The following is a 20,863-nucleotide window of genomic DNA, read 5'->3' as shown; positions in this document are numbered from 1 at the left end:
GGATTCAGATGTAGCTGGTCCAAGCAGCTCCCCTGGGGAAACATCTCAAAGAAGAAATGCCATACTGTTTGGGACTCTGCAAATTTCCAAGACATGCCCGTGACCTTGGAAAGGCTGAATCTGGCTACAGGGTTGGTTCATGTCTGTGTGGGCGCAACCTCGGAAGAGGTCCCCACGCATTCTTCTCTGGGGTCTCAAAAGTTTGTCCGGCGATATTTTAAGGGCCCCTCCTAGCACCTGGGCTGAGGCCCTGCTCAAATCTGGTTCTTCACTTGGAGGAAAGGATTTGCTAAACAAATCTGCCCTCCACCTAAGCAGGCAGCATGCGGGAGTGCCTTGCCACGTAAATGGTTTCTAAGGACAGTTTGCTCTGTAAATTAAGTGCTGTCATTTTCGTTGAATGTTGACTTTCGCATATGAATTGTTGGCACACAGATGGGTGCTGCTAATTACGAATAGGTTCCCTACGTTCATCAAGTCAGCCCTGTAGAACGTGTGCACAGTAGCACGTTGATCAGCCACATGGGCGACAGAAGGTAATAAAATTGCCTTCTTTTCTGATCTGACTATAATTTAGACTGGCTTGCTCTGAGGTCTGAATCAATACAGCCTTGCTCTCTCTGTGTACATAGAGAGCTGTTCTTCATATGCAAAGGTTACTCTGCCAGTGTGGATTCCAGAAACCACTGTTGTTCCAGAAAAGGCGAGATGGAAAGAGTTTGTTCCCAGCCGTCCCTGCTCTTCTTGAACCAGGCTGTTCAGGGTTGAGGGCAGAGCCCCTGACTATGGCCTTCTTCATGGCCAACAATAATAATAGCAGCCCCTGATGCTGTTGACCTGGTGATCTATGAAAAATCTACGTGAGCTATTTCCAGTGTAACCATTGTTATCCAGATAGATGTGGGCATGGAGGAAGGAAGGGGACAAACAACTTGTCTAAGATCAACCACACCTGTGAGCTGATGGCTGAAAGTGAGTCCAGTTCTCAAGGCAGAGCTTTCAACACTAGGCGTGACTCCCTGTCTCTGGAGGAAGCCCAGGTGTTTCTATATGATACAGGGGGAATGAGAGTCCGCCTCTGTAAGATCATCATGTTTGTCAGATCTGTGTTCCTTCCAGGTCTGAGGATCGCAGTTTGCTCTGTAGGATGTACTGGGGATGCTCTCCTCAAAACTAAACTGGAGACGTGAGAATTCACAAAGGTTACCTAGTATTTCACCAGCACCTAGATGGCAGGACCCCGCTGCCCGCTGAGACTTCTGCCTGTATTCCCCCTGCTTCTATCCTCAGGGCATCTTATTAGAATCCAGAACTGTCTTGATCAGTGGTGATGTCCAGAACACTTTCTCTGTCTAGCCTGTTATGGCTTGAGGTGAAAATATATCCACTACTTCCCGACCACCTACTGCATGCCAAGTGCTTTAAATATATTAAAGGTATTTTTATTCTCATTTCATAGATAAGAAAACTAAGACCTGGAAGGATAAATGTTTTGCCCAGAGCCACACAGCTAGGAAGTGGCAGAGTCACATTTCAAACGGTTTTTCTTTTTCTACTTTTCTGCATCCAGTTCAGCTTTGCATTCTAAGCAACTAACACATCACCTGTAGCTTAGGAAATATCTGTTGAATGTCAAATGAAGACATGAAGGACCCACGGTGAACTAGTCCGTGAAACAAAAGCTGAAGAAAATGCTACAGGGGAGGGGAACTCTTAATGAAACTCTCGTCAAATATTAAACTGAATTTTGAACTCAGAGAACTAGAGCTGAATCTCTGTATGTCAAATTATTTGAATGAGAAGCTAAATCAGGAGACCACAAAGGTCCACAAACTGACACAAGCCTGGTGATGCTTAACTGTGAACCCGAAGAGATTCTCAAGGCAATGCTTAGAGTCCGGTGGGCAGACCAGGTCTTCTTACCTGAACCAGGTCAGGAGTAGGTCTGGGGGAAGCTGGTCTGTCCCGTCTCCTCCATTGAGGCCACAAGGAAAGCAGAGGCTCTGGCTATTCTCACTTATTTTTTGAGAGAACAGAAGTTAAGGCTACTTTAGTTTATTTTATTGGTTTCCTTTTTTTTTTTAATTTTTATCAGGGTATAGTTGATTTACCATGTTGTGTTAGTTTCATTTGTACAGCAAAGTGAATCAGTTATACATATACGTATATCCACTCTTTTTTTTTTTTTAGGTTCTTTCCCCATATAGGCCATTACAGAATATTGAGTAGAGTTCCTTGTTCTATATAACAAGTTCTTATTAGTTATCTATTTCATATACAGTAGTGTGTGTATGTCAGTCCCAACCTCCCAATTTATCCCTCCCCTCCTTATCCCCTGGTAACCGTAAGTTTGTTTTCTACATCTGTGACTCTACTTCTGTTTGGTAAATAAGTTCATTTGTACCCTTTTTTTTAGATTCCACATATAAGCAACTTCATATGATATTTGTCTTTCTCCGTCTGACTTACTTCACTTAATATGACAGTCTCTAGGTCCAGCCATGTTGCTGCAGATGGCATTATTTTGTTCTTTTTTATGGCTGAGTAATATATACCACTGTATATATGTACCACATCTTCTTTATCCATTCCTCTGTACCAACTCGACTCTGCATTTGGTCCCATCCATCCCACATTTGTGTCCTCCAAGATCTTGCTGCAGCCCTTCTGCCCGGCATTCCCTGCCTTGCCCCCAAGCTCCCAATTAAAACTGCATTGGACAGTCATTAATTAGAGTCATTGCTTTCTGCTCTTTAAAGGGGAAAAAATGAGGGCTTCATCGAAAACTGCCTCTTTCTGTTTTCTTTTCACACTAAACTGTGAACTTGTTGTTCCCACTCAATGAGTTCATCAAAATGGGGCCATTAATTTACAACTGTGCATAAAAAGGTTTCTGGGTTGTCTCCCCTTGATGTCACCAGAAAGAAAAACAGCCCTTATTGCTTGGACAAGGGGGTCTCTCAAATGCAAATGGGATCTTTTCAGAAGGTCCTGCTGCCTCCAGCCCCTAGAATGCACTGTGACCTTTTCAGGTGGTCAAGTGGCCACTGGCCTCTTGGTATTTCTTGAATGTTCCACTCCACAACAGGGCCTTTGCACTTGCTCCTCCCTCTGCCTAGAAAGCTTTTCCCTTGATTTTTACAAAGCTCCTCCCTTATTTCATTCAGGCCTCTGCTTAAATGTCACCTCCTCAGAGAGGCCTTCCTATGACAGCCCCACTCACTTAACCATCCCTGCATCACTGCTTTCTATACACACTTCCTGCTTTAATTTTCTTCATAGCACTTAGCACCACCTGACATATTATATATTTGTTTATTTTCTGTCCACCTCACCAAGACTGTAAACCCCATAAGAGCTCAGACTTTTTTTTAACATCATTGACTGTATCCCCAGTGCCTAGAACAATGTCTGGCACATAGTAGGATGCAATAAATATTTGATGAATGAATGAATGCATGAATGGTAAGTTTCCTGCTGGATCCAGAGTTCAGTCTTCCCTTGTCCATCCCTGTTTCTCCAGCTCTCCTTCTCCTTTAAAACAAATCTCCTCTCGTTACTTTGTACTGGGCTATACATGGTCTTTCTTTTTTTCAAGGGGAGGCGTTTCAGTGAGGCAAGTTAAACTGCAGTTTATGATGCTGGGGAGTGCCTTCGCTTCCTTATCTTTGCTGTGTGGCCTAGGGCAAGTGACGTGATCACTCGGATCCCCAGGGATCTGTGAAAAGAGGGTGATCATACCTCCTACCCCAGGGTCGTGTGAGGTTTTGAAAACGTACTATAGTAAGTGGTCTTTGACCGAGGTTGAAGAGCGGTGAAGGAATTGAAGGTGCTGTCACAGCATAGGTTTTGGCAGAAGGAGCCCATGTTGGAATGTGCAGCCCTTTGTCCCAGGGGGATCACACTGGCATGCAGGAAGACGGCTTAGAGGGAGCTACACTGATAGCTTGAGCCTGGCAGGTTAGAGCAGCGTTTCCCAAAGGGTTGCATGGGAGATGATTGTAGGTGATACTCAAAACACTTTCTATTTTTAATTGCTATGAATTTTTCACAGGTACTAGAAAAATATTGGTTTTCCTTTTATGGCACTGATATGAAGTTTCCTTTTAAAATGAATTTATTGTGTGAAAGAATTCGCCAATTTAAGGAAAAATATTAAGTACATAAACTGTACCTGCGGCACACAGGTATGTGAGAATTCATGATGCTGATTCCCAAATGGCTGACATTTGGAAAACCTGGTTATAAGCGGGTTCTCAAGTAGGTTCCTAGACCCAAACTCCAGACACCCAAACTCAGTGCAGCTAGTGACAAGTGGATTTGTTGTTTGGGGTTCATGACGCTGACAGGTGAAGCAGCAGATAGCACATACATAGAGTGGGATTTGAAATGGAGCTTGTGATTACAGAATCCCTGTGCCAATTCCATCTCCTATGGCCAGCCCTCATCAGAGACATCCTTTCGGCCTCTGATCCAGAGACTCGGCTGATAACAATGATGATGATGATAATGATGTGGTGATGATGATAGTGATAATGATGAAGATAGAAATGATGGTGATGATGATGAAGATGATAATAAAAGTGATGATGATGGTGGTCATGATGTGGAAAAGATGATGGTGATGATGATGGTGGTGATGATGATGATGGGATGATACAAAGTAAAAGAAATAGTGCTGAATACTTACTATATACACTTAGGATGTGCCAGACCCTATTCCAGGTGCTTTAAGTGATTTGTGATTGCTTCATTTCATATTATGAGTTAGGCACTATTATTATCTCCATTTTTCAAATGAAGAAACCAATGCTGGGTACTTTATACATGTTATCAGTTTAATCCACACAACAAATTCACAAAGGTCATAATCATCCCTGTATACAAAGAAGTAAACTCACCCAAGATCATGCAGCTAGTCAGTGGCAGGTTGGAGACTCAGACTCAGACAATCTGACTCCAGAGAGCTTGTCCCTAACCACTACACTACACTACACTGCTCCTCCAAGAACAGGACAATGAATGAGTCGTGTCTCTGCCTGTGAAGCTCAGTAGGGGAAGTAGATGTGTGGGCACTTAAAACACATCTGAGTTAAACAAGTAACATGTTAGACTTTATTAGTAGGTGCTGTGTGTACACAGGGGAATGGGAAGTTGATTCTGATCTGTGACATCCTGGAGGGCTCCAGGGAAGAAGTGGCATTTGATCACAGCCTTGAAGGTCGTCAATAGTTGAGAGGATGAAGCGGGGTGGGGGGGGCACTCTAAGATGAGAAAACAACAAGAGCAAAAGCAAAAGCAGGGAACCTGGAAGTGCAGGGTGAGCTGAACGATGCCCTGAGGAGATGGTTAGCCCAATTAAGGCCAAAGCCTTCCCAGGGTCTTGGGGAACTTGAGGGGTGATGCACTGCCCCAAAACATGGATCCTCTTCTCATCTCCACCCCATTTTGATTTTCTTATTTTGAGCTTTTTTTTTTTTTTTTTTTTTTTTGCTGTACACGGGCCTCTCACTGCTGTGGCCTCTGCCACCGCGGAGCACAGGCTCCGGACGCACAGGCTCAGCGGCCATGGCCCACGGGCCCAGCCTCTCCGCAGCATGTGAGATCTTCCCGGACCGGGGCACGAACCCGTGTCCCCTGCATCAGCAGGCGGACTCTCAACCACTGCACCACCAGGGAAGCCCTTATTTTGAGCTTTTTTATGAGTGCTTTCAAGAAAGACAGAGGGGAACTTCCCTGGTGGTCCAGTGGTTAAGACTTTGCCTTCCAATGCAGGGGGTGCAGGTTCAATTCCTGGTCGGGGAGCTAAAATCCCACATGCCTCCTGGCCAAAAAACTAAAACATAAAACAGAAGCAATATTGTAACAGATTAAGTGTACCCCAACCTGACCCTAGATGGAAGGTACAAGAAATTTAAACACCACCTCGGTGAGCTTATTATTCCGATAATACCAAATAGCACATGGCATAATTCAAAATTCAGAAATGACAGGAAAGTTGGGAGGGAACGTCACCCACAATCCCGCTAGGCACAGAAATCCCTGGTCAACATTTTGCTTTTTTTTTCTCCTGGTATTTACTCAGAGCATATTTTTTAATAACATAATCCTGATCACACTGTATGCAGTTTTGAATTTCACTTTTTTCCCCACTTACCATTTTAACACAAAGCTTTTCATCATTTATTGCCATTCTATGTAAACATTTTTAGTAACTGCATAAGTTTTATCACATACCAGAGTTTATTTAACCATGCTCTGATTTTCAAACATTTGTTTCTTTGTCAAATTTTGGACCCTGTAAATAAGGTTTGGGTGAAAATCCTTGTGCATGAAGATTTTGCTGCATTTTGGATTCTAACACTGGGACAGAGTCCCAGAAATGGAATTACTGAATCAAGGGAAAGGAGCATACGTGAACACCTTGGCTACATAATGACAAATGGCCCCATCATAGACTTGGAGTTGGCCACAGATGCAGCAGGATGTCTCTGAAAGAAGGACTCAGGTCAGTGTAGGACGATGAGCACAGACATTAGAGTCAGACAGACCTGGGTTGGAATCTTATCTCTGCCTTGTGACCTTGAGCCTCAGTTTCCTCATCTGTAAAACAGGATTTCTCAACCTGGGCATTATTGACATTTGGGCTAAATTCTTTCTTGTGGGGACTGATCTGTGCATTGTAGGATGTTTAAGAACATTTCTTCCCTCTACCCATTAGATGTAGTAACAGCCCCCCGGACATGGCACCAGAAATATCTCCAGATATTTCCAGACATCCCCTGGGAGGCAAAATCACCCTGGTTGCAGATCACTGCTCTAAAGCTAAAATAATATAAACATACCCTATAGAGCCTGTGAGGAATAGAAACAATGCACGTGAGGTGCTTTTTCACAGTGCCTGGTATAGGGTAGGCGCTCAATGAATGGCAGCTGGGACTCTTCATGTAGAGCCATGTTTCTCCACATTTTCCATCTGCAGGTCCCCTGGGGATCTTCCCTGCCCACCTGCCACTCAAAGAGAATTTCCTCCTCTGATTCTTTTTTGAGGTTCTTGCATATATTTTCCTGCTGTGGCAAATGGAGAGAAGGAGGGTCAGACTCTAGGTTAGGCTTGATGAGAGGCAGAGGGGTGTAGGGAAGCAAACCTTCCCCCCCACCCCGCCCCACTGCTATCTGTTTAACTCCTGCATCACTGTTCAGATATTAAGCTTAGTGGATTGTACTCTGGTTAGGTCGTCTTGATGAGGCCTTAGGACTCTGGCAACATAGAAGTTTCCTTTCCTCTGACAACTCCTATCAGAAATAGTGGACACTTGGAATCTTGCCTCAAGAAGGATTTTTAAGGCTGCATCTACACTTAGTGGATACGGGCTCTGTGATTGACTAAGCATGTCTGCCATGGGCATGGAAGAGAAAGGGGAATATTTGCCATTTCCACCCTCAGGTGAGACCTCATCTCCATAGTCTCACTCCCACAGAGGGGGTGAATGGTCCTCTTGTCAATCTTCTTTTGAAGAAGTGGCCCTTTTCCTCAGATAGGAAATGGGAACCTAGAAGGCAGGCCCTGGGCCTTCAGAGGAGAAACTCCTGCCTCTCACTGAGCCTCACTTTCTTGGGTTTGGATTTTAGGTAGAAAGTGTCATGTTAAAAAGTGCAGCTGGATGGCAGAGAACTGGTGGGCTCTGCAGGCTTGGTTTCAGCTGGGCAATGAAGGATTGGGAATGGGGGCTTTAAACTCCAGTAGGAGTTGATGTTTCAGTCATGAGTCTGAAGGCAGAATTCCTTCCTCTTCAAGGTCCTCTATCTTTTCTCCTAAGGCCTTCCTTCAACTGACTGGATGAGACCCACCCACATTATGGAGGGTAATCTGCTTTACTGAAAATCTACTGACTTAAATGTTGATCCCATGTAAAAAATAGCTTCACAGCAATATCTAGTCTAGTGTTTGACCAGCCAACTGGGCACCATAGCCTAGCCCAGTTGCCACATAAAATTCACCATCACAGGTATCTTAGAGGAGCGTCTCCCCAAGTGTGCAACACTCCCACTGTGCATGAGATGATTTCCAGCGGGACAGGGGCAGTGCCTTAAATAACATTGGTCATGGGAGTGACTCTTTTAAATTCTATTTTAATGCTAATTACTTTCAGAAGAAAGGCTCCGCTTGATATGAGCCCCTAACAACGCTCTCACTCATTATTTATAAGAGTAGAAAGCAGGACCAGAATTCAGCTATAAATTGATTACGCTGTTTCCTTTTCATCAGGTTAACTTTCACAATGACCTTCTGTTGATGGCAGGTGATACTGATTTTCCGTTTATGGCAGTGACATAATGTTTCCTTTTTAGATATGTGTATTTTTAAAAACAAAGGGAGTCCATTGAAGATTAAGTAAATAATGGTACGGGTGGTGTTTGGATTCAGCTACACTCACGAAGGTCGCTTACAAGCAATCCAAGTTTGAGAAACACCATCTTAGCCAAGAAAAGTCGGGGCTTCAGGCCCAGCCAGCATCCCACAGGAGGATCTTCCCTCCATGGCCAATCTGGGAGCCTGCAGCTTTGGTTTGATTAAGGAGAAGGCTGGTTTCCTTCTGAGAAAGCGTGAGAAAGACCAGCGTGTTCTCAAGGTTTGCCAGCGTTGAGAAAAGTAAAACATGCCCCTCAAGGAGCACAGTTAAGTGCGTGGATTCTGGAGCCAGACTGCCGGGGTCAAATCCTCCCTCTGCTGCTCATAGCTGTGCACCCCTGAGAAATTATTTAACCTCTTTGAGCCTCTGTTTCCTCATCTGTAAAATGGGTTTATAAAGGTACCTACTTTATAGGGTATTGTGAGAATCAAATGAATTAGTGCTATCGCATAACAAGTGTCATTTAGGACTGAGTCGCTGCCGTTGGGAATGACTGACAAAGAAAAAGACACAGTGCTCTAAATGCTGTACCCAAGAAAGTACAGTGTGATATGAGACACAGGGGAGTGCGGGAGATTCCAGGATGGCTTCCTGGAGAAATTAATATATAAGCCGATACCTGGATAATCAGTAGGAGTTAGCCTGGAAAAGAGGAGAGAGAGAATGTTCTGGATGGATGGAATAGTGTATGCCCAGGCTTAAAGGCAAGTGACAGTTCTTGTGACTGCAGAGAAGGCAGTGCTGGTTACAGCACAGGATGTGACAGAGGGTGTGTCCCAAGGTGAGGGAGGCCGGAGGCAGACACATACAAAGGGCTTTCTGTGCCTTGTTAGAAACAAGGGGTCCCAGAAGGGCAGGACTGGAGTTATCTTAGCAGCCCTCTGTGCCTGAAACAGCACCCCAGACCTGGAAAGCCCTTGACTGTCGCGTGGTGAATGAACAAATGCTTTCCTCTCTGCTTGATGTGTGACCTGGAGGTCTCATGGGACCACTCCCATTGAATGAGGGAATCTCAGGATGCAAACCTCTGCCGAGATCTCCAGGCACATCTTCTCTGCAAGCTTTGGCTGCCTGAAGGATCTGAAATGTTACTTCTGTCCACAGGTGACCTGGTGTCCCGAGCAATGCATCACCTGCAGCCCCTCAACGCCAAGCACCATGGCAACGGCACCCCCCTGCACCACAAGCAGGGGGCCCTCTACTGGGAGCCCGAGGCCCTGTACACCCTTTGCTATTTCATGCACTGCCCGCAGATGGAATGGGAAAATCCCAACGTGGAGCCCTCCAAAGTCAACCTGCAGGTGGAAAGGTAAGACTTGTGTTGGCTTTGGATGGCCAAAGAGAGGGGCTCCCTTCTGGCCAACACCACCTTATGGTGAGTAGGTATTGCCTCCAGGGTGGTACAGGAGTGGGGGAGGAGAGGGATGCTGGGGGTCAGAACTGCCCAGTTTCCAGAAACTCACTGCAGGGGTCTAGATGACCTTGAGGGGTTATCAGAGACCTGGGTGGAATCTTTGAAATGGGTTTGCATAGGGCTGGCCCAGTTTGGGATAAAAGTGGCCTGGGTCAGAAGAGAGGGTCTGTAAATCTGGAGGGATGAGGCCTCTGCAGTGCAAGGGGGCTTCCTTGTGAAGGCAGCTTAGGGGGATCCCAGCTCCTTGGGTGGGAGATGTTTTATCTTCATTTCACCCTGTCTGCCCTGGGGATTCCAGGGGGAAACCATAACACTTGCTCAGCCAGAAGTGGGCCTCTCATGTGGGCAGAAGACAGCATAGCAGTTCCCATGAAGCAGAATCCTCATGGCAGAGAAGGAAGGGAGGGCTCCCTGGAAGAGGAAGCTCCCTCTGACCTGGCTTCTGCTGCTCCCCAGCGCCATCCGTCCACGTCCCCATGCCTCAGCCTCCGTATCTATAAACGAGTAGCTGCACTAATCGCTTTCCAGGTTGCCTTGTACCTGGAAAATCCCCAGATTTTCTGAGGATGGTTTCACCCTCTCAGAGGCAAGGAATCCAAACCACCATCAGGAAAGGAGGCTGCCTGGAGGTGTCCCCTCTTCCCCTGGGTACAGGTCCACAGAGGTGTGGACCTGTTCCTAAGGGAACATCTCCCCCCAGCATCTCACAAATCAGGCGCCTCCTCCTGTGTACACAGGCTTGTTCACTCTAACTACTGCAGTAGTGACGCTGTTTATCGAGTGGTTAAAGAACAGGCTCTGTGATCCAGACTTCTGGGTTCAAATCCAGGCTCTTCCAATTACAAGCCAGGGTGTCTTGGAAAAGTGCCTTTAACCTCCCCGTGCCTCAGTTTCTTCGTCTACAAAATAGAGGTCCTAAGAATGAATCCTTCATAAGGCTGTTTGAAGATTGAATGCATTGAACAGTGCCCAGCACGTAGTAAGTGCTCAATAAATGTTCCCTTTTATTATTGTTGTTGGAGATCTTATCCGCAAATAGCCGAACAACTCCCAATTTGGGCTCAATGCACTTTTCTCTGTTAAATGGTTCCAAGTGGTTTTAAAACACTCACTGGATGCTCTGTTTCTGCCAGGATGGGTCGGGCTTAATTGGGCTCCTAAACCATGTCTCTTGGCTTTCAGTTTAGAGTAGAGGATGGAGGATGAGCGAGACAGAAGTTGACTCTTTTTTTTTTTTAATCCCAAGTTAGCATCAATATTTCAATCCAGTCTGGAATTAACTTAATCAGAGGATTACTCATGTCTCCCGCCATCCAGGCCAAATCAGTGGGTGCCGTGTGCATATTTTCATGTGCCAAATATGCCCAAAGTGGAGAGGTGGCAACGTGCCCGTGGTCCCTGGGCAGAAAACAGCCTCAGTCAGACACACCAAGACGTTGCTTTCTATGAGTATGAATCGTGATGGCTGGGAGGATGGAAACTATTGGCCTTGGCCTTTGGGGTACCTAGTTCTTCAGCCCCCATCCCTACCCCAGCAGCCTGTAGAATAGGGCAGTTTCTCTGACTCGCCTACCCCGCCGCTCTTCAATTCCCGCCTCTATGCAGATGACACCCCCTCCATCTCCAGCCAGACGTCACCACCTCTGAGCTCCAGAACGTGATCCAGCTCAGCCTTCCAGTTTCCACTGTCAAGTCTCACACTCTCAGGCTGGTTCTTCTCAGGGCACCTTATTCTCTTCTGCCCAACACAGCAAATGTGTGTGTGTGTGTGTGTGTTTATTGCCTGTGAGCTTCATGAGGGCACAGAACACATCTGTTTTTGTTGTCACGCCACACCTAATGCCAAGCTCAACATCTGGTATATATCACAAAGTCAGTAAATATTTGTAGGATGAAAGAAGGGACAAATCCGTTGATCCAACTGCCTATGGAACATTTCCATCAGGAGTGCCCACAACCACCTCAAAACTAAAGCCAACATCTTTCCCCCCAAACCGACTGTTCCTCCTTTCCCCCCCGCCCCCAGTCTCTAAGAATGGCATCACCATCAACCCCGTCACCTCGGTCAGAAAACTGGGACTCACTCCACACTCCTTCCTCTCCTTCCCTCCTTCCTACAGCCAGCTGGTCAGTAGGTCTCACCGATGCAACTTCTGTGCCGTCTCCCATTCCTCTAATCCTTCCTCCCCAGATGGCTGCCTCACTGCATGGTTCAGTCCCTCGTTTCCTCTTACTGCTATTACTGCATTTGATTTCTAAGCGGTCTCCCTGGACGGGAGGCTTAATATTCTCTGACCAGCTCCATCCTCATGGCCACCAGACTGAAACTTCTAAAATATGCATCTCATCATGTGACATACCCCCTGCCCCCAACTCAACACAGTTGCATGGCTCCTGTTATATTTTCTGTTATGTAGTTTCCATCTTCCCTTCCGGAATCTATTTCAGGATTCAGAGTGTAGTTGAAGTGGCTGTAAGTCTAGGGAGAGCATCTAAGGATTCCAAACTTTCTGGGACAAGTTTTAAAGAGGCATGAGCTGCAAGGGGGAGCCGAGTAAAGAGAACATGTCCTAGAATTTGTCAGAGTCAATTATCTTGGTCTTTCCATTCCGCCTTGGCTGAATTTTCAGGGGACGACACAAAACAGAAAACACTTGTCATTTTTTGAGTTCTGTTCACTTTGGTCCTCTGGAAAGAGTATGGATTTGGGAGTCAGATCGACCTTTGGGTTTGGATCCCAGCTCTGCTTCTTCTAGTTCTGGGACCTTGAATGAGTCATTTCACCCCTACTGAAACTCTTCTCCTCAACTGTGAAATGAGAACAAAACCAGCCTCTTGGGACTGGTGTAAGCAATTAATTAGATACTGTAGCTAAGACATCCAGTGCCATGCCTGGCACAAGGGGAGCTCCCCTCACCCCCACCAAAAAGGAGCTGATATAATACATCTTCTTTTTATTTTTTGGCTCTCAAATGTTATTATCGTTGTCTCTGAAGGAGCCTGTGTATGATTCCTTCCAGACGAAAAGCTGTTTCTTCCCGTTCCACGATAGGCTAGGCGTTGATATTTATTAGTGTCTGAAAACACATAGGTAAGGGCTTCAGAGGAGAGAGGACTCTTGTTTCCAGACAAGTGTTTACAGCAGCTTCATACGAAAACTTACAAACAAGACGTTTCCAGTGGGAGGTAGGATTCTAATTTGGAGCTGGTTTTTTTTCTCTTTTTCTGTCTTCTTTTTCCCTCCAAATCAAAAACATTTCCTTGACTCTCTATCTCTGTCTGGCAAAGTCAAGTAAGGCCATGGTGTTTATATGGTTTTCCATAAACTCTTCAAGAACAGGAGCTGAATATTATGTGCTTTTTGTCCACGCCGAGCAGAAGGCCTGGAACATATTTGTTGACTGAAATACGGATTGTGTTGTGCCTCAAACCATCTCTGCTTGTCAGAAGAGCCTTTCTTGGCTGGAGTACTTGGAACTAGGCCTCCGTATACCATTTGACTCTTTCATGTGGGCATAGCTTTCCAGTTGCTACATTGGTTTTGGATAGCTTCATTTTTCTTTGTGGGGTTTTGAAGAAGCTCAGTACCAGTATAAAATTTCTGTAGTTTAAGTTGTTCCAGGACTTTGGCTACTATTTTTTGAGCTTCTGAAATCTTTCAGTCCCTCAGATACTTTATTTAGGGAAAAAAAAAAAAACTCAGATAAATCTTATATGATTATGATTAGGCTATATTCATTTTACAAATAGTAGTGATAAATGTAAACACCTCAGTTTTGAGGATGGGGGTCATGTGAAGCTACTACTATTTTTTAATAGAATCATCTTAAGTCTATGACAAAATTTCCCTGCCCCAAATCATTACTGGAAAGACTAGTGATTCCTAGATGTGTTTGGCCATGAATGATTTCAGTAATTTGTCATCATAAAATTAAAAGGAGTAGGATAAATAGGAGTGTTTTGTTGCCCGCAGTAACTGATCGTGCCCGAGAGGAACAGAGATCAGCTTCACCTAGAAGACTAGACAATTAGGTAGTTTTACTCTCCCCGAGTCTCATGGGAAACAAACCAGAATTTACATCTAGGCAGTGGCAGCTTTCGCCCCTTTTGTAACAGAGCTGTGTAAACAGATGTGGCAGACATCTGTTTCCCTGTGTCTACCAGGGAAATCTCAACCACAAACATGAGTATCCAATCACCAACTATTTGAGGAAAATGAATGGGAGAAACAGAACAGTCTTAACAAATGAAAGAATTTACACTTGAGGAAATAGAGTTAATAAAGAAAACATACCAGATATTAGAAGTTAATGGTACCCAAATACATCTTCTAAGAAACCCTCCCAAAAGATCACCCCAGCACATCAATATGTGACAGGTGATATCCAAATTTTAACACACTCCAACAGACATACCCAGGGTTATGCAAAATTTCCAGCCTTCTAATTATAACCCTTCCCCTTTCTTTCCCATCAAGGAATGTATATCACAACACAAGTGAGCAGAGGTATCCTTGATACAAGCAGCACTACTAGTAAGAATGCTTAGTTGCAAGAGTTGAACCTGCTGAGCAGAAAGAAAACCTCTGGGAGGCCCAGTGTAGGAAGAGGGTTAATAAATCCTTGTCACTCCTGCATGAGAACCTGACATTGGGTTAATTTTCTAGCTCTGTTTCCCTGGAAACATGATAAGAATTACAATATCAGCTGTGTTACTAAGCAACATTGCTTATGGTCAGAATGACCCTAGGTTGGTACATTAGATCTGGCCTTGTAGTACTATAGATACTTGGTATAAATACCAAGTATCTATAGTACTTGGTATAGTACTTCCAGAGCTTTGGGCTTCCTTGAATTCACTGATCCTTATAACTGGCAATGTCCCTTGCAGGGACCTTGAAAGCTACTTCTGTGGAGTTGTTACAAGAGATATTGGGGTTCATAAAGCAGGGCAGTTCTCACAACCACCTAACTGGATCTTATCTCCTTGCACCTGAGTGTCACTGCGGCAGAAGGTAGCTCTGAGACGGCTGGGTGAATCGTTATAAAGACTCCCAGTAAAAGGAACGTCTGATGTTGTCATGAGGGACAAGTGTGGCCTATGATGGTCCCACGAGTCTAAATGTTTAGTAGAGCTTAAGAAGACTTCTGGAGGGCATTGAAGCTGGAGAAGCAGGATTTGAGCCCACACAACCTGGAGCAGTGCCCAAGTTGCACCCCAGGATTGCTCAGAGCCATAGACAGTGGACTTTATACCACTGAGGCTGAACTTTGGCCACTCCCAGCAGGACCTCTGTCACCATTACCCCTGAAAACTGAATGTCTCTGCTACCACTCTTGTCATGTTCTATCTTGTCATGTTCCATCTATGTCACACCACTTGCTTCTAAATCAGTGGAGCCTGGGTCACATCCCTGCACCCTAGTAGCAGGGGTGTCTGGAAAGGTGAATTTCTACCTTGTTGAACTATGGAAGAATAATATGGGAAATTCTCCAAACGGTAAGGTCATCAGTGGTTCCAAGCACCCAAAAAAGTTGACAAAGGTTCACTACACTCTTCGACTTTACTCTTTTTTAAAATCAATTAACACACAAGTGAATCATTTGCACAGTTCAGTACTTCTGACCATTATTAGCCACACAGCTCACAACTGATTGGCTTACACACCACAGTGAATACTCCCCAACATAAAGACTGCTTGGCTGCTGACACCCTAGGAACCTCAACAGCAAGAAGGAGGAGACAGGAGGACTGTTTTTTCCTGACATCTTAAGCAGCAGAGGAAGAATGCTACTTTCTCACCTTCTGGAGGGCAGTGATCACATCTGGCACAAAAGTCCCCTAAAATGTCCAGCCAGTGCTAGTGGGTCCTGGAGAAATTCATAGTCAATGTATGAATGGGGACAACCCAGAGTGGGAGAACCATATTTTTTTTTTAGTTTATTTTTTTATATTAGTTTTTTTAATTTTTGAATTTCGTTTGACTTATTTTTATATACAGCAGGTTCTTATTAGTCATGAATTTTATACACATCAATGTATACGAACCATATATTAGACCTGTTTTCTGCAGGGCTACTTGTGGGCTTTTGTGGGCTGGCCTGGAATTCCAACCATTGTATAAATGGTTCTAATGAAAAACAAAATGCATGTTGAATTCTAAATAATTAACTTAAGAAACAAAGTTTTAAAACATGATCTATTTGTGAAGAAACAAAGTTTTAAAACATGATCTATTTGTGACAAGAGCGTTGCTGCAATTTATTTCATCTGGCCAGGGTAAAAGCAACTCTAATCCCAATATTTTTCAAACTGTAGGTTACAGCCCATTAATGGGCCATTAAACCAATGCAGTGCAGAGATTGGCAAACAATACCCCACAGACCAAGCCTGGCCTACTGTCTGTTTTTATAAAGTTTTATTGGAACACAGCCATACCCACTTGTTTACATATTATTTATGGCTGTTTTTGCACTTGTGGTTAGTTGTGACAGAGACCAAATGGCCCACAAGGCTGAAAATACTATTTAGCCCTTTCCCCTGATGCTGTGGGTTATAACCTGCATTTCTAAAAAAATTAAGTAGAATTGAATAATAAAATAAATCGAAGTAGCTTGCATTGAGGGAAGGTAACTATGTTTCTTGAAAGTTTGTTGGGTTTTTTTTTTTTTTTTGGTTACATTAACTTAACTGGAGTTGATTAACTTGCCAAGGTCATGCAGCTAACGTTGCAGAACTAGTGTCTGAACTCCTGGCATCAGGCCCTGCTCTGTGCTTGTCTTCGCTAGTCTGTCTTGCTGTCCATGGACTATGGTTTTAAAGAAATAATATTTGAAAGCCTCATCCCTAATCTCTAGAATCTTTTTATAATCTTTATGAATGTTTACAGGATATAAAACTAATATACTTATTAAATAAAATATAAGTACACAAAAACTTTAAAGAAGAAACTTTGAGTTACCCATAGTCTCTGCGTCCAGGAATAAGCACTGAGACCATATGGGGTATTTCCTTCCAATCTTAGTTTTCTGTGTATATTCAAAACGTGTTTGGTTGTTTCACAAAATAAGGACTGTTCCGTCATTGGATATGGAATTTAAAGTCAAGAGAAAAGCTGAGAACAGGCATGTCAAACATGCTTCATTCCTGTCGAAGATGATAAAACTGAGGCCTAGAGGGATGAGTGGACTTTTCTGGAGTCATAAGCATATTTTCAGTGGATTTGCAAGGCAGTGCCACAGTGCCTTGCACATGCTTTGCCCTCTTCTTGGACCACTGCCTCCCCTCTGCTCCGTCATCTCACTACCCCCATCCGTTCATCCTTCAAGACTCATTTTAGGCATCACCTCCTCCAAGATCCCTTTCCTACAACCTCAGGATGCACTGAGTGTCCAGGGCCTAGCTCAGTGGATAGCATATAGTAAGTGCTTAATAAATGCTTGCGGAACTGAACAGAGCTGGGTCTGAAACCTATATGTTCTGGCTTTCGGCCCAAAGAGCCATGTTGCCAGTGTCAACTCAGACAGCCCTTAGATTGCCACTGGCTCTACTGATCACATGCTTCAGGCCTCAGTTTTCTTAGCTGTACACAAAAAATAATCATTCCCACTTCATGGAGCTGTTTCAATGACTAATGAACTAACTTATGTAAGTGCCACACACAATCACTGACACTTAGCAGGTGATCCATCAACGGCAGGGATTATTATTGACTTCTTTAAACCAGGTTGACCTCCTCTTAGACATTATAAGAGGTTTTGATCAACACTTAGTATGTGGCAGGTCCTGCTCTATACGTCGTGTGTATTAACTAATTCAGTCATCACAGTACCCCTTGAGGCAGAAGCTAGCCTCACCTCTCCTCATTTCACAAATGAGAAAACTGAGGTGCAGTGAGGTTAAGTAAGTTGTACACTTGGGCAGGTCTGGGAGTATCAAAGACATCAAATGAATGCTGCATGGCTATAGGGAAGGAAGCTCTCTGCTAAGGGAACAGAATGCATACCATGGAGGGCAGGAAGGTGAGAAAACAGAAAGTGAGACCTTGTTCTGAAGAGGTGTTGGGTAGAGCAACAAATTAGACAGGAAAGAAGGTTGAGAGACCCGCCAAGGTGTCAGGACTTTCTCCTATAAGGAGTGAGGAGCTGGAAAGGATTCTGAGAAGGGAGGTGAAGAGACCAAAACTGCGTCTGATTCCTTGTAAGCCCTCCCTTGATGGAGGCATAAGGATGCCTGAAGGAAGGTGATGAACATTTGATGCACCTACTATGTGCCATGTGCTATGTGAGCTACTTTACTTTCAGAGTTTAATTTAATCCTTACACTCAACTTTGTGAGGTAGAAATGCCTTCATCTACAGATGAGACGATTAAGTCTAGTTGCTACTAGTAGGAAAATGCTATTTGGAAGCTATTTAGATAAAGCTAAGGACCTTCACAGCGCATTAATTATATCTCTGGATATTTTTTATTGTGGAGCCAGAGTTTATATCTTGGTTCTAACACTTACTAGCTCTGTGACCTTGAACAGGTTACTTAACCACTCTGAGCCTCAGTTTTCTTATCTGTAAAATGGGAGCTATCATAGAATCTGCTTCAGAGGGCTGTTGTGAAGCTATTATGTGTTAATATATAGAAAGCACTTAAAATCCATCATGCATTAGTCTCTTTATAGATAATGGCCATTATTATTCTCATTGTCATGGTGCTTATAACCTAGGTGTATGCTATAGCAGGCCTTCTCAAATTTTAACGTACATTTGAATCCCCTGGGACCTCATTAATATGCAGATTCTATTCATTAGGTCTGGGGTGGGGCCTGAAATGCTTCATTTCTAATAAGCTCCCAGGTGGTGCTGATGCTTCTGGTCCATGGAGCATCATGTGAATAACAAGATACTGTGTTGTCATTCATTTCCCCAACCTACTCCACCCCCCATTTTCAGTTACATAAGGGCAAGAAATAAGCCTTTTGTTGATTTTTGTCTCTCTGGTAGAGCTTAGCACATAATAGGTGCCTAAGAAATATTTCTCAGGCTCTGGGGGCTGGATTGAGCCTTGCAGGGCCTCTACTCTTACCTCATGAGATGCTGGACCCCTCTGCAATTTGCCGAAATGAATGGATTTCAGAAGTCAGATGTGGCCAGCCTGTGGAACTCTCAGGCTTTGGAGAGGCAGCCAAGGGAAGGTGCTGAGCATCCAAATATAATGATCATCTTCCACTTAACAAGGTGGCCAGCTCCTCTCAAGAGGCTTGGGAATAGCAAATTAGCCACAAGTGTGCAGGAGAAAGGTGAGGCAGGATTTGACAGGTGTCCTACCTGGGGAGAGGCAGCAGGGCAAATCCTAAACCACACCAGCTAAAGGGCTGTTAAACACGTCCAGCCAAAAAAAAAAAAAAAAAAGGGCTTCCCTGGTGGCGCAGTGGTTGAGAGTCTGCCTGCCGACGAAGGGGACACGAGTTCGTGCCCCGGTCTGGGAAGATCCCACATGCCGCGGAGCGGCTGGGCCCGTGAACCATGGTCGCTGAGCCTGCGCATCCGGAGCCTGTGCTCTGCAACGGGAGAGGCCACAACAGTGAGAGGCCCGCGTACCGCAAAAAAGAAAAAAAAAACACGTCCAGCCCTCAGGGCTTGTCAAACTGTTTACACGCAGTTGCCCAGGAGTTTTCTCCCAGCCAAAGGGGGTGCAGTTGCTCCTGACCACAGGTAATAAGCTGGGGGCTCAAGTTTAAAAACAGCCCCCTCTCCTAATATGGGGGGTTAGTCTGAACAAATGCATGTGCTTCACTTGTTCGTTTCAATACCCAGATCTTTTCTGAATCCCAGTTAACTGGCTGCCACAGCAGTCTGGTCTGGTCTGATACCAGCTTCTCTTTATTTAAGGGAAAAAGAAGGGAAACCTTACCTTTATGATACAAAGACTAAGGAACTAGCAGTGCTGCACTATCCAGTATAGTAACCACTAGCCATGGAAAGCTGTTTAAATTTAAATGAATTTAAATTGAATAAAACTAGAGCTTCAGTTCCTTAGTATCACTCGCCTCTTTTCAAATACTCAATAGCTAGATGTGGCTAGTGGTTCCTGTGTTGGATTCCGCAGAGATAGGACCTTTCCAACATCACAGAAACTTCTATTGGACGTCGCTGAACTAGAGACTCAGTGCACATAGTGTCCCCATTGCAGGAAAAAGAGCCCATGATAATCCCACTCCTGAAGCAATAAGGTAGGAAGTGTAGGGACCAGGGACCAGCTCCCCTACCAAGGCATTTTGTGTGTTTCCGTGTTTTGATCATCTTAGAGCTTTTTCAAAGCGGCCATCATCATCATCACAACCAAATTTTACCAAGTACTTATGACATGCTAGCCTCTCTTCTAAGTGCATTAGTCATTGGGTCCTCATGAGAATCCTGCAAGTGTAGTAGCATATCTTACACTATCGCAATCTCTTATCTTTTCCTGAGTAAATTCAGGCTCAGAGAGGTTGTGTAGCTTGCCCAGGTCACACAGCTAATCAGGGCAGAACTGAGACGCAAAGGTAGGAAGCTTGAGTCCAGAGTTTACTCTGTCAACGGGGTGCCGTGCCACGGGGATGGGAAGGATGTCGGATGTGATGGGGAGGGCATAGGATTCCCTGCAAAGGTTAAAAGTCTGAAAATCTCCCAACAGGAACATTCTTGTTTTAATATGCTTCTTCCACCTCTACACTTTTCCTTCTAAGATTCTCCCTGGCTTAGGCTTTAATAAATATCACTAATATAAGTGGAATAATGGTAATCAAATCATTTCATCAGATTAAACAACAGTTAAAAACCTTTGAGAAACATGTTAACCTCCTGAAACAAATTGCTGGATATATATATATACAGACCCTGCCTCTTAAATCTTTACCTCAGTGCTACTTGAGCTTTTCATTTCTTACTATACTTTTCAAAATTGTTAATTACTTGTTTTATTTACTACTGGACTTTTCATTCAGTTGTTCATTCTTCATTCATTCATTGAACACGCATTGAGTGTCTGCCCTAAGCATAGTA

The 20,863-nt window shown here is 44.3% G+C and overlaps 1 protein-coding gene across 3 annotated transcripts in view; it reads left to right on the top strand.

Annotated features, from left to right (window-relative positions):
• ABTB3 (ankyrin repeat and BTB domain containing 3) overlaps positions 1-20,863 on the top strand; it is a 480,788-nt gene that overhangs the window by 362,685 nt on the left and 97,240 nt on the right. For all 3 annotated transcript variants that reach the window (XM_060305634.1, XM_030856158.2, XM_030856157.2), the window contains exon 3: positions 9,519-9,723. In XM_060305634.1, coding sequence (XP_060161617.1) covers positions 9,519-9,723 — 205 coding nt within the window. The remainder of the gene's footprint in view (positions 1-9,518; positions 9,724-20,863) is intronic.

Source organism: Globicephala melas, chromosome 10 (genome assembly GCF_963455315.2).
Source record: "Globicephala melas chromosome 10, mGloMel1.2, whole genome shotgun sequence".
Lineage (NCBI taxonomy): Eukaryota > Metazoa > Chordata > Mammalia > Artiodactyla > Delphinidae > Globicephala > Globicephala melas.
This window is presented reverse-complemented; position numbering and strand designations above follow the sequence as displayed.